The 13,314-nt window shown below is 39.5% G+C and overlaps 1 protein-coding gene across 8 annotated transcripts in view; it reads right to left on the reverse strand.

The window, feature by feature from the left end:
- Window positions 1–13,314, reverse strand: part of QKI (QKI, KH domain containing RNA binding) — a 348,918-nt gene that overhangs the window by 182,894 nt on the left and 152,710 nt on the right. For all 8 annotated transcript variants that reach the window (XR_002099355.1, XR_002099356.1, XM_019526797.1 and 5 more), the window contains exon 3: window positions 4,128–4,244. Coding sequence is in view for 6 of the 8 variants with exons in the window: in XM_019526797.1 (XP_019382342.1) it covers window positions 4,128–4,244 (117 nt within the window). In the remaining 2 variants the exon portion in view is untranslated. The remainder of the gene's footprint in view (window positions 1–4,127; window positions 4,245–13,314) is intronic.

Genomic DNA, 13,314 nt, shown 5'->3' on the forward strand with positions numbered 1-13,314 from the left:
CTTGGGAGGAAAAACCTGCACCATGCTTATAGGCTCAGTAGCGTTACACTGGTTAGCACTACAGATGAAAGGGACTTGGGATCATGGTTGACAACGAGATGAACATGAGCTTTCAGTGTAATGTGGCGGCTAGTAAAGCGAGCAAAATACTGGCTTGCATCCATAGATGCTTCTCAAGCAGATCCCGGGACATCATTCTCCCGCTGTACTCGGCCTTGGTGAGGCCACAGCTGGAGTACTGCATCCAGTTTTGGGCTCCACAATTCAAAAAGGATGTGGAGAAGCTTGAGAGGATGCCGAGTAACCCCATCCACAGCATCAGAGTTCAGGAAAACAGACCTTATGATGAGAGGCTGAGATCCACAGGGCTATTCAGCTTGGAAAAGCACAGGCTAAGGGGTGATCTGATGGCCACGTATAAGTTTATCAGGGGTGCTGATCAGGATCTGGGGGAACAACTGCTCACCAGAGCCTCCCAAGGGATGACAAGATCGAATGGTCACAAACTCCACTGTGACCGGTTCAGGCTGGTCATAAGAAAGAACTTCTTCACTGTCCAGGCCCCCAAGGTTTGGAACAGACTGCCACCTGAGGCGGTTCAAGCACCCACTTTGAATGCCTTCAAAACACATTTGGATGCTTATCTTGCTAGGATCCTATGATCCCTGCTGAATTCCTGCCCCTGGGGCAGGGGGCTGGATTCGATGATCCTCCGGGGTCCCTTCCAGCCCAAATGTCTATGAAGTCTATGAAGAATCAGAAATGCATAAGCTTTTGTGAGCCATAGCTCCCTTCACCTGATTCTAGCATAAGATGCATAGTATCAGATGAATTGAGCTGTGGCTCACAGAAGTGTATGCATGTCATTTCAGTCGATCTGTGAGGTGCACCTCTACCATACCTTCTTCCTGACTTTAGGCTAATGTGGCTAACTGTCTCTCTTTATAGATATTTATGTGACATATTTGCTGGTCAGTATAAATCATAGTATGCATAACTAACTTGTGATATACTGCATTCTGACCTACTTGTTCTATATGTCTTCTTTGCAAGATCATCACAAATCATTGTATAGTGTCAAGCATAGCACTTACCACTATGGACAAAGAGCAACTCCAGTAATTAACTTAGAAACTGGTGATACTTAAGAATTACTGAAATTTAAGCGAAGTTCACTGTTATTTAAATCTTGTTCCATACCCAAAGAAGAAAACAGAGAAGAGATGAAAAATAATTTGATGAATACCCAGGTCATTACCATCTTATTTACAGAACTTAATTTTTAACATATTTGGAGTTTCTGAAAGTCTCTTATTCCTAGAACAAAAACTGTAGCCTGGTTCAAGTCTGAACAGCCACATTTGTCTTTTCGGTGGTATTTGCATGGCAACTGAATAAAGCAGCAAGTAAACCTGAGGGCCTCACTTCAAACTGTTTTAGACTTTCCTTGGATCCTTCTCCTTCATCTGGTAAGCTCCTAGTCAGCTAGACCAGTTCTCTGCAATGGTGCCAGCTGCTAATACAGCATGGTAAATCTAAAGAGTAGCAAAATAAAGGGTTGAAGACGCAGCCAATGGATACTGAGACAAAGCTGGAATTGCCAAACAGGCATATAATAGAAACAAGGGCTGCTTGCAGACATGGGGGGGAAAAAACCCCAAACCCCCCAAAATGGTGCTTTAAAACTCAGCGCACTCCTGTGCCAAGCCCAGTGCATGCCCAAAAGAGGTAGTGCCTTAATCAGATCCTGCTTTTCCAACACCTACAGATCGAGCACTTTAGTGGGGCTTTTTTGGCGTTTATCTAATAGCTGACTGAATCAGCCGTCAGAGAAAAACACCAGAAGTCCTGCTGAATTGCCCAGTCTATACAGACGTTGCAGAGCCAGGTCCAAGCAACATGCTGCTAGTCCCAGTAAAGTGGAATTCCCCCCCACCACCACCACCCATCAGCGTCCAAGAAGGCTGATAGCCCCTTGTGAATCAGTAAGACAGAAGAAAGCAGGACGTAGGACCCACCGACTCCAATATGTGAAGAGGCCTGATAAAGGGAAACAGCATATATCTCAAGGTCCAATTATCTTATTAGCCAGAGGCAAATAGAAAAAAAAGAGAGGCCTTGTCCAAATACGGCAGCAAACTCCTAAACTTGTACTAGCAAAAAATTCTTTTACACAAAGTTAATTTTGTTTGGGTAATAGGTATAAACTATACTAGCAAAAAAGTCGTTTTGTCAATATAGTTGCATCTACAACTAGGGTTTTTCCTGGTATAACAACGATAATTAGGGTTGAGTTGAGGGTGACTTTATTTTAAAACCTGCCACAGCTATCATTCCACCACAACACCTCATAAGTAAAGACCAAGTCTTGGCATGCCTAAGCAGCGTCTAGAGAAACTCAGCAACATCCTTCTCTTTCTCCAACATACAAATAGATTTGAAATACATATTACTGAAGTTAACTACAGCCGACTACCCACTTCCAAATACCGCTTTAAGTCTCTGCTTATATATTTACTTATTTTATTTGTAGAATTTAAAAACAATACTATGGTAAAAAATGTTACAATTTGCTGTTTGGAAAAAAAAGATTAATCCTACATTTAGAACTAAAGGCGATAAACATGAAAATTGAAAGAAGAAATCAATACATCTCTTTTGGTTAACATATCAAACCTCATTCTCTCAATCTTAATCATTTTTGTATCTTCACACTCAGTCTGTAGAATCTGATCAGAAAAATGTAAAATAAAAGGTGTTTGATGGACAAGCAATCAGCCACTGTAAAGGTGGAGGCTTTCAGGGAAATAAGAAAAGAAAATCTACCACAAGAACAAAATTAAGTTGGAAAATTAAGAGTGAGGTTTTTTGAACCTAAAAGGCATTTATAATAGTCAAAAGCTCTTCTTACTGAACAGATTTTGTGCTAAAATGTAATGAGTTTAATGGGATTGTTTTTAGAAAGGTTCTGCTACTGTAACTATTTAAAAATATGCTGATGCTTACAGTAGAAAAAAGTATAATACTCTTAATATTCAGAATTATGGGACTATCTAGGTTTCATAAGTTTGGTTTTAACATATACCTTTGCTTCCAAATATACATACATGCTGGCAAGTCTTCAAAAACATTCTGAAACAGACTGACAGTTTCATGCCATCTTTATCTACAGGAAGACCATAATACATTTCAAAAACTTTTACAAAAATTTGCCAACATTACAGTATTACAGTTGTCAACTTCTGTTTTCACACACCCTCCCAAAACTAAAATGATTAGTTTACCTGAAGAACGCACATACAAACAGCAGAATTTAAAAAGGATTCATGATAAGTTTTAACTTATGGGGAAAAAAAAATAAGTGGCTGAAAAGTTAAAAATACCATTTTACATGTTCCAAACAGATACCTCCTGTGCTCCAAGATCTTAAAATTTGAAATAAGAAGCAAATATAGCCTGGAAGTAAGGGATAATACAAGCACAGTGAAGTGACTACTTGAAAATGATTTGTTGATGCTTTGGCTTTTAGAGGTTTCTAAATAATTTGTGGGTTTTTTTTTTTGTTGTTTTTTTTTTAATTGTGTATGATTATTATAGAGAATGTATTATGGGATAGGGTGAGGATGGAAGGGATAAGTGTAAAGGAAATTACAGAGCAAAGTGATATTCAAAGAAGTGAGAGAAGAAAAGAAATGCAACTAGGGTGCAAATGCTGCAAGGTTCAAGTCAGGAGATGCTCTTGAAAAGGGATTTTTTTAATTTAAAATATTTTTATGATGCATGCCCTCTCCATAAATGAAGTGCAAAAATATAATCATCAGAATTTGCATTGTGAAATTGCTAACTATAACTAAAATTGATTTACTGGTGTATAATATCAACATTTTTAGTCTAAATTAAACCATTATTGACTACATGTATTAGAAGTTTCTTTTAAAAATATACTGTGCTGTAAAGCATCACTACACAAATCCAGGAAAAAATATTGTAGGGTGTCTTGAGTAAAATAATGGTAGGTACAAAGATAGCTTTCATTCCTTCACGAGTACTGTGCATTAGGAAAACACGTCTGATGTTCTGCACAAAAACCACACGGCTAACAACCGTAACACTTTTCAAGAACTTACCTTTTTTTTGTCCCTCATTGAGCCCTTTCCTCGGACCATTATCTTGCATCCTGTTTCTGCTTCAAGCTGTTTAGCTGTTAGTCCTCTGGGCCCAAGGATTCTTCCAACAAAATTAAACTGAAACAGAGAGGGCAGCGGGGATTAATCTCTCTAAAATACAGTAATCAAAGTTATTTAAAAAAAAAAAATATCACGAAAGAAGTACCTATAACTAAAACAAACACCTATTTGAAAGCTTCCACTAAATCCCTAACAAAAAACATGAGATAAAAGGGTTAGCATTTGTGAATTTAGTAGAGAAGATATTTGTCTGATCATGAGGCTGGAAAGCAATTTCAGATTTTTCTCAAGCTCATTTTCAGTTTACCAATTTATCTATAGCAGGGGTTGTCACCCTGCACCATGGGTGCCAAAAGTGGCATAGGCAGCATGTGTGGTGCACGGCAGATCAGGGAGGAGGAAGGCAGCACAGCAGCAAATATGGCAGGGGGCATGGGGCAGAGAGCACGAAGAGCAGCAGGGAAAACAGGGCAGGGGGCAGAAAGCAAAGCAGCAGATTGGAAAGGGGAAGGAGATTGGAGTGGGACTCTGGGAGGGTGCAGGGCTTAATTTGTTGCATGCCTGTCCAAAAGGCTGGGTTACACTTATCTCTAGAAACCCTCATTCTATAATGCTTTTTCATCTCAACTTATTAAACATGCTGTACATATCAAAATTGTACAGACTGACCTATTTCTGTGTTGAAGTTGCAAATGAAAGTTACAAACTACTTCTGAATACATCTTTGAATTTTTTCAAGCAATACAAATAAACAAGGTGTAGCAGATATATGAAAACATTTAAACCAGCACTGGTTACCAGAATGAGATTAAATTAACATGGAGTTAAGGAAGTTAACAATATTTTAACATGAATACAGGTATACTATAATGAGCTTAAAACATAAAAAAATATTAAAATAAAAATGCTGAACATTGAATTCAAAGGAATCTTAAACATACGACAAGAGAACGTCAAAAAGACTTAAGCTTTCTCTGTAGCTAACCAATAAAACTCACAATTATGATTACCATATTCTCTCACATACCACACACCCCATTATAAGAAAATGTACTTTTTGGGAAGGCTGAACAAAGAAAAGACAAGATTTTGCCAGAGCTTTGGCTGCATATACAGCAGAGACAAACCCTCCCTTTCCTGATCAAACAAGCAAAAGCTACAGTTTTAACTCTGTCACAACTAAATCGGCAGCAGCTTTTGGCTACTCAGCCAAAAGCTGAAAACATAGTTGCTCCTGAAGACTGGACTCCATGGGCAGATCTAGGATTTTGAAAGGAGCACTTTGCAAGATTGTGAAATAAAAGGCCAGGAGCAGGTAAACTGCAAATTATTCAGAAGAATTGCAAGGAAAGGATAGCTTGATTTGCAAACACCATTCAAAAGGAGAGTGGATCATAAACACCTGAGTACTGAGTGAAGAGCAATTAGCAAGAATCAGGTAGATTATGAACCACAAAAAAAAACCCCCAACAAAAACCCTCTCCCTAAGCACTGCGTACAAAGAACGCCACTGCTGCTATTCTAGGTAGAAAATCAGCTTCCCAGTTAAGACATGCCCCAAGCTCCATGTCTCAAAACACTCATATTTGTCATAAAAATAAAGACCACAAACAATTAAGAAATCAAAGATCACGGAGCACAATTGTAATGAACACGCCATTACAAATTCTCGAACAGACCACCATATTTCACTACTGAAATGTATTTAAGGAGGACATCCTCACAGAATTTCTGATAGGTGAAAAAGTTATACACAACTGTAATTAAATTAGCACCCAAAATGTTCCAGGCTCTTGGACAAATGGTGTAAAGCACTAAGCCAATGCATACAGGAGCAATGGAGCTTCAAGACAGCTACACTACAGACCTGAGTAAAAAAGCTGGTCAAGTGTTCCCACACTTGGTTACTACCGTCACTTCTGCCATATTTTCCAGCTGTTTCCCATAAGAGACTAACATAGCTTCAACTTAACCTAGCCAGCATTGAGGTTAATTTGCTTTCCTTCAGACCCAAAGCTCAGCAAGAAACTTGGGAAGCCAATTACCTCAACCAGCCAAGTTATACAATACAGAAAATAGTTAAGCAGCAGCAAGGCGCTGAAGATGTTGCAATCCATACTTACTGTTGCCACTAACAGTCTTAGTTTATACATTTAACTGAAAGCAACAACAGCACACAGGGTACATAATGTAACATAAGGGGCATATATAATCATCCAACACCACCTCTGGACCATGTATGCAAATCATTACTTGCAGGTATGACTGCACCTTACAATGCCAATAAGATTTGACTCACTAAAAGGAAGACATTTGCTAAAAAATCTGAATGTAAACAATTTAGAGGAAGACAATCACAAAACTAAAATTCACAATTCAAAGGAAAGACGCAAGAAAAAAAAGCAATGCAGCTGGAGAATGAATTTCAAAAAGCAAACTTCAACAAATTTCATGATTAGGCAGGAAGTAGTAATGACAGAAATGGAGGGTAGGATGTTTAGCAGTTTCTAAAAAAGACTATGGCCCATTTTACACTACACAGTTCTGCCCTCAGAAATCAAGTTTAAAACGCTTAGCATTAAGTTTGCAGGGACAGTAACCAGCCTTCGTAAAAGTTTGGGAAAGAAAGATCAGCGATCACCTATGAAAATTTTGGTTTAGGTGACTTTTCCTGTCTCACGCTGGAGCTCTAGGGCAGATGCAGAGAATCCACTTCTTAACAGATGCACTGAAATGCCTTAACTATACCAAACCATCCTCTCTCTTTTTGTTGTCCTCCGACACATTCACTATAAATTTTTCTTTTTCTGCAATAATGGAAGCTGGGGGCCTGTGGATGAGCTACTAAATGGAGAAGATACTTTGCCAGTGGATTTCATATTTATTTGCTGAACAACATAGGGTTTGCAAGTTCAACTACAGGAGGATAGGGGATTGTTCTTTAATGATTACAAATACTTCTGTATTTCCCCAGAACATCCTGTCTCTCTTCTGCTCCCACTTGCCCATGGCAACCCTAGAATTATCTTGGGCATCTCACTCTTCTGAGTAAGTGAAGTTACTTCTTCCTCTTCCAAAATGTCTAGGTACCAGGAGGTATTCTGAGTACGGAGAAAATTCCTCTGCTCTCAGTTCTGGTATCCAGCACCACAGCAGCTCAGAAAAAAAATCTGCTCAAAGACCTGGAGCATTTGCAAGTTTTGTGGGACTGAAATATACTGTGTGGAATATTTAGACATTTTGACACTAAGCTCTAGATACCACTGCTGAATGTGTACAAATTGCATTTTTCAGAGGCCTACAGGTCTGCCAAACTTCATGAAGATGCTAACTTCCCCACACCCAGCCAGTCAAATTTCAAATCATGGAGAGTATGAAATTTGCTTAAGCCTCCAAAAGAAATACAGGTTTTTTTGTTTCATTTTGGACATGGGCAAATTATGTTCCACTAACTTCTCTCTCTAAAAACAGTAGAGCCATTTAAATGTCCAAGAAAATACATCCAGAGGCAGGCACCTGGCACAGTTCAACCTAAACAGTTAAAAGATGACAAAGTGAAAAACAACAGAATACAGGTTTTTTGTAACAGACCATTTGGCAACCTTCATTTTTGGCATTGCTACCTGCTTAGCTGAAAGTAAGCTATAATGCTAATAAGTTCTCACTAAAATGGTTGTGTCTTAATGCCACAAAGATCCCATCTAGGAATGTTTGATGGATTATTTATCACTTTGCAACATTGATGAAATATACAAGGAAGAGATGCAAAGTGTGGTAACCACAATGAAAGGGCATGTAGAAAAAAATTATCCTGAAATATAAGATATTGTTCAAACCATTACTCTTTGGTGAGTAACTTATTGTAAATAGTAGAGCTATGGCTGTTAGATAATCCTGAATCACTTGCTTTCACATGCAACACTTACAGCAGAGCAATTTATGTACTTAATTAAAATGGCTTTCTATTTAAATGGTTTATAAGGTTAGATGTTTTCTATTAGAGAAAAAAAGATGGCAGTGTGGGGGGCTTTCGTAGACTAAATGAAGCTGTCTAGCCATAGGCAGGCTTTGAGATATGAAGTGCTGAACTTGCCAACAGCATTCAGTGACCAACTCTGGCAGCCTAATTTAAAAGACTAAACTGATCTATGGGGTAGTGGGTTGTAGCCATGTTGGTTTAAAGACACAGGCAGAAAAGGTTATTTGGGTAAATGTGCTATTTTTTTTCCTAGACCAACTAAATAGTTGGAACAAATGTTCTTTGCAAGCTTTTGAGCACAAACACCCTTCTTCAGGCATAGGGAGAGTTTGCTGATCTACCGCACTGCTATCAGAGGCATGAGCACATGCACACACGTGCGCACATACACATGCATGCCCCTCTCCTCACTGAAGACATTTTTCCATGCACTTGTTATTTAAAAACTAATCCATTTAAACTGTGGGAATTGAAGAAACATGTTAACTTTTGTGAAAGTTTTGATTTTTCATATTCATAGCTAAAACATTTGATTGGAGCTGCAGAGTTTTTGAAGCAGACAACTCAAAGTAGTGTAACATTATAAATCCTTTTGACATGACATTAAACATGAGAATTGTAATTCCTAACCAGCTGAAAATAAAGAATTTAGAATGGATGAGATTCTATTTTACTTATGGTGCTTTCTACCACTGAGCTTTTCCTGTTTGTTTAACAGGATATACCAGAAATGAATACACACCTCTACCATCCCTACAACTTCATCACCAGGGATCTGGGTTCTCCGTTCACTGCAGAAAAAACACAGAATTTCTCCTTTAACAGAGAAAAACATGGATTTTCTCCTTTTTAAAGGAGAAAATAATGACTCGCTCCTTTAAAGGAAGAAAACAAAGAAAACTGCAGATTTCCCCTTCCAGGCTGGCAGAGTTCTAGCCTACAAGAAGCTGCTTTGGGCCAGGGGGAGCATGATCAGAGACAGGAGGTGCCACATTCATGTGTGCGTACACATACACAGAGCAGCCAAGCAGTAGTGGAAAGTAGCTCCCACAGCACCCTCCAGGTAAGTCTATGCAAGTGAGGGAGCACAGGTGACAAAGTGGAAGTGGGCAGGAGGGCCAAGTGCCCCCTGAGATTTCTGTGTCCACACTGGAGGGCTAGGGGGACTGTGGTGAGGGGTAACAGCATGGGCAGGGGCAGAGCACCAGCATAATAGATCTGCTCAGGGCCACAAAAGCAAGGGGGAATAGATGGAACACCACAGCTCCAGCTGGACCCACATCCTGGTGACCGAAAGGGGCATGGGGAGCTCTGATTTGCTATGATAAAAAAATCAAAGTCAAATACCAGAACATAAATATTTAGAATTTATTTTATTGTACTGATTGAGGCACTGGTAGGCTTCCAAAGTGCTGTAAAATTGTAAATATATCAATAAAAGATTGCAGTCAACTGATAGATATCAATAGATAGATATAGGCGCTTCATTTTAATTGTAGAAAAAAATGGATGGGGTGGTTAGAGAATTTGGGATTTTTAAAACAGAGAAAACCAGGATCCCAGCATCACTGAAGCTTTCTTGGACCTCAAGAAACTAAAAATATGCAAATACAATCAATTCACAATCTAAGAAATCTATAACCATTATTTAGTCTCAATTAACACATACACTGTTACAATCTGAAAAGAATTTAACAAAAAACTGCAGACACAAGAAAAAGGATAACATGAAACTACAGTCAGCAAAAATGGATGAAGCAAGCATTCATTTGACCCCTTTCTTGCCTAGGGTCTCCTCATGAAACACAAGAGATAAGGTCTAAGTACACACGTGTTGGATGTTAATGGCAAAATCTTCAGCTGGAGATTTACTTGAGTGGCACATTGATGCTAATTATGAATTGCTATTAAAAATCTTAACTGTACCAAAACAAGTTTGCTTGGTGTAATATAAAATCACTACCTCAAAAGTGACAACAATAACCAAATTATGGGAAAACATAATTTGGCTGCTTCCATTCAAATACATTAATTTATTATTTATTTAGAAAAATATACATAAGGGAGATATTCCCAAATTTTAAAAAGTTAATTTTCCCTTTGTTGACTGATGAATCCTATAAATCCACACAAAGTTTAGAGGTAATGCTGTGGGTAGTAACACTTCTATTAAGATGATGTTTTTGCAGAAGCTTTTTAAAGCTGAAACAATATTTAAAGATGCATCACAAGTTGTATACGCTACAAATCTAGAACTGTACAATGTAAATTGCATATGGAGCAAAGCATTTTATTATACCAATTTACTAGCCCTGAAAGTTAAAAGGACCAAGTCCGCTGCCAAATCTACTTATTTTTTTCTTGCTTAATATAGCTTCTTGCTCAACAAAAAAGGGAGAGGAGGGAGAGGAGAAAGATAACTTCTGGTTTCAAATTCAGAAAAGTTACTGCCTTACAAGTAACACAGATCTGAACTCAAATAAAAAGAAATAGGGAAAAGCTGATTTGCAGATGCAAGTAAAATTTGTCTATGCTATTCGTCCTTTACTACTTTTATCAGGGACATTTTCTCAGGGAACGAAAAGTGATTCTTCAGGACTGGCATGCACTATTACTACTGTAGCCCAATTGATTTAATTTCCCGACACACAAAATCGGAGATGCCCTTCTTCTATCCACAAACTAAGACATTCATATTTTAGTTGCTGTTCTGCTATTAACAGAGGGTTATATTTTTCTCCCATTTGTGGATCACAGACAGACTGGACACATTAGTCTTGTGCTGCTAAATGACTACATTCATTTACAGAATAACATCAAAATTAAGCACTAATTTCTGGGATGTTCCAAGCCTTTATCTTCCAAGATTAATATCCTCACCAGAAAGGGGAGATGAATGGATACCTGTTTCTCTCCTACTCATTCAATTGGCCATGTTTACTAGTTTTCCATAGCTGAGGTTCATAGAGAATACCCACTGGCCATGGCAATCCTCTCAGAAAGCTGAAGAGGCAGCAAATTTCCCACTGCTCCCTTTGCCTAAATTAGTTGAGAGCTATTTCTTCACTCCTGTAAAGAGACTGAGCAAAGAGCTCAAAAGACTACTAATGGAAAGACTGCTTGAGCAGCAACCAAGTGAGCTGGTGATCTTAAGTGCATTACTAAAGTTGAGTTTACATCATGAAAAGCCACAGCATCCAAAATGTCAATCCCTTGGGCAGTTTCATCAGACAGATTCGAGTCTTGGGTCTCTTAAGTCTATATGCTACAAAGTTTGCTGGTATAGTCGTGTCAGCTACAATGGTGAAGAAAATTAAGCAACCCAGGTTACAATTATGCCAGAGAAGAAACCCTGCAACTAAGCAAGCCTACATTCACTGAAGCAGTTTTGCAGAAATAACACTAGTTCCAAAAAGAAATGTTCATTCTTTACAGCCACAGATTCTCAGCAGCCCAACAAATCCTAGCACCACATGCAATATCTGTCTAGCGGGTCCATGGTCTGCCTCTCTCCTCCAGACTTCCAGGAGGCCATGACCCTTGTCCTCACTCCTCCCACTCATCACTCCAGGGTGTATGTCTGGCACTCAAACTCTTGTCCCACCTGGCTCACTAACTGACACAGTCGCACTGCTCAGCTCAGCCTTGTCTTTCTTTGTGGACACGATAAAGTCCATTCTGCCCAAAAAACGGGGAAGGAATTTATTTCCCAGGCAATGCCAAAATTATCTGTTCCCATTGCATCCACCCTTCTAGCATCACTAGGCTGGAGGTGGTTTCTGCCCAGTTTTAAACAAAGGGCCTCTGCAAGACAGATATAATAATCACTACACTACAGAAACCCAAGGTACTACAGAAAATACAAGCCTACGAACTTCACTTCATAAATCTACTGGATACAAAAAATAATGGACTAAATATAGACATTAGATTTATGGCACATTATAACCTGCCTAACATCTGATAACCCCAGATAACATCTCTACATTTTACCAGCTACAGTTCATCACCAGGTCAACATTTCTCCCTATCCACCTAGCTGTGTCACACATATAGTCTCTCATAGCCTCTAATCCTCACTGCCACGCATTTGCTTTTTCACAAGCTTGCATTCTGCATGTTGGTTTTTATTCCATCCAGAGGAATACAAAACAACAGCAGATTCTTCATATGCCTGAAAGGGGGTTGTGCCCGAAAGCTTGCAAAGAATAAATTTTTCCAACTATTTAGTTGGTCTAATAAAAGATATCACATTTAGCCCAAGAACTTTGTCTGCCTAGGTTGCTGATCAGGAACTTGTTGTGTTTGGACTAGTGTCTGGCTCCTTCCAAAGTTCAAGTCCTTCAAAGATAGGGCAAGGGAGAGATTCCTTAGCATCTCTCCTGTAGCAAAAGCAAGGCTGCAGACCAGTAGGGGGGAGGGATGGCTGGGACATCTGCATGTGCCCGGTGCAGAGGTTAGCCACTGTAATTTGTAAAAGGTCATGCATAGGATGCAAGAGTCCCCTTTGCACCCCTTCTGAAGTGGAGCCAGCATCAAAGGCCCCCAGCCATCAACCTCCCACAGGTTGACAGGGCTGGTGAATCAGTGCCAGCACCTGCCGCATAGCCATAGACACTTCCTGCACAGCTTCCCCCACTGTGGATTTACCTATGCCAAACTGGTTGGGAGAGCTGAAGACTGCATCGCCAGGGCCTCAGTTATGTCCACATGGCCATATGTGGCACTGTACTCTGCTGAAGCACAGGTTGAATAAGCTCTGTGAAGAAGCACAGCCAAGCTTTGACTCTGTACAAGTAGGTATTTGGGGTGCACAGACCTGAAGGAATTCCAGGTCTTCTTTGTCTTCATTTCCCTAACCTACTCTTTCCATGCAAGTTTCCCTAGTTTATTAAAATTCATCCCTTGGAAAGAAACACAACCTTAACTGTAGACCTACTCTGCTGGGTCCACCATTTATTCAGAAGTGAATCAACTCATGATTACAGTTACTTTTTATGGTGTCCTCAAAGTTCTCCAAAACCAAAGTCAAAATAGACTCATGTAGACCAGGAAGCAGGGATCCACCCTGTGTGTCTTGGGTGGGAGAGTGGAAGCGGACACCCTGGAAGTAAAATTGCCAGAAGAAACTGACGCGGGGGGGGGGGG

Source organism: Gavialis gangeticus, unplaced genomic scaffold, assembly GCF_001723915.1.
Source record: "Gavialis gangeticus isolate Ggan-Ray unplaced genomic scaffold, GavGan_comp1, whole genome shotgun sequence".
Classification (NCBI taxonomy): domain Eukaryota; kingdom Metazoa; phylum Chordata; order Crocodylia; family Gavialidae; genus Gavialis; species Gavialis gangeticus.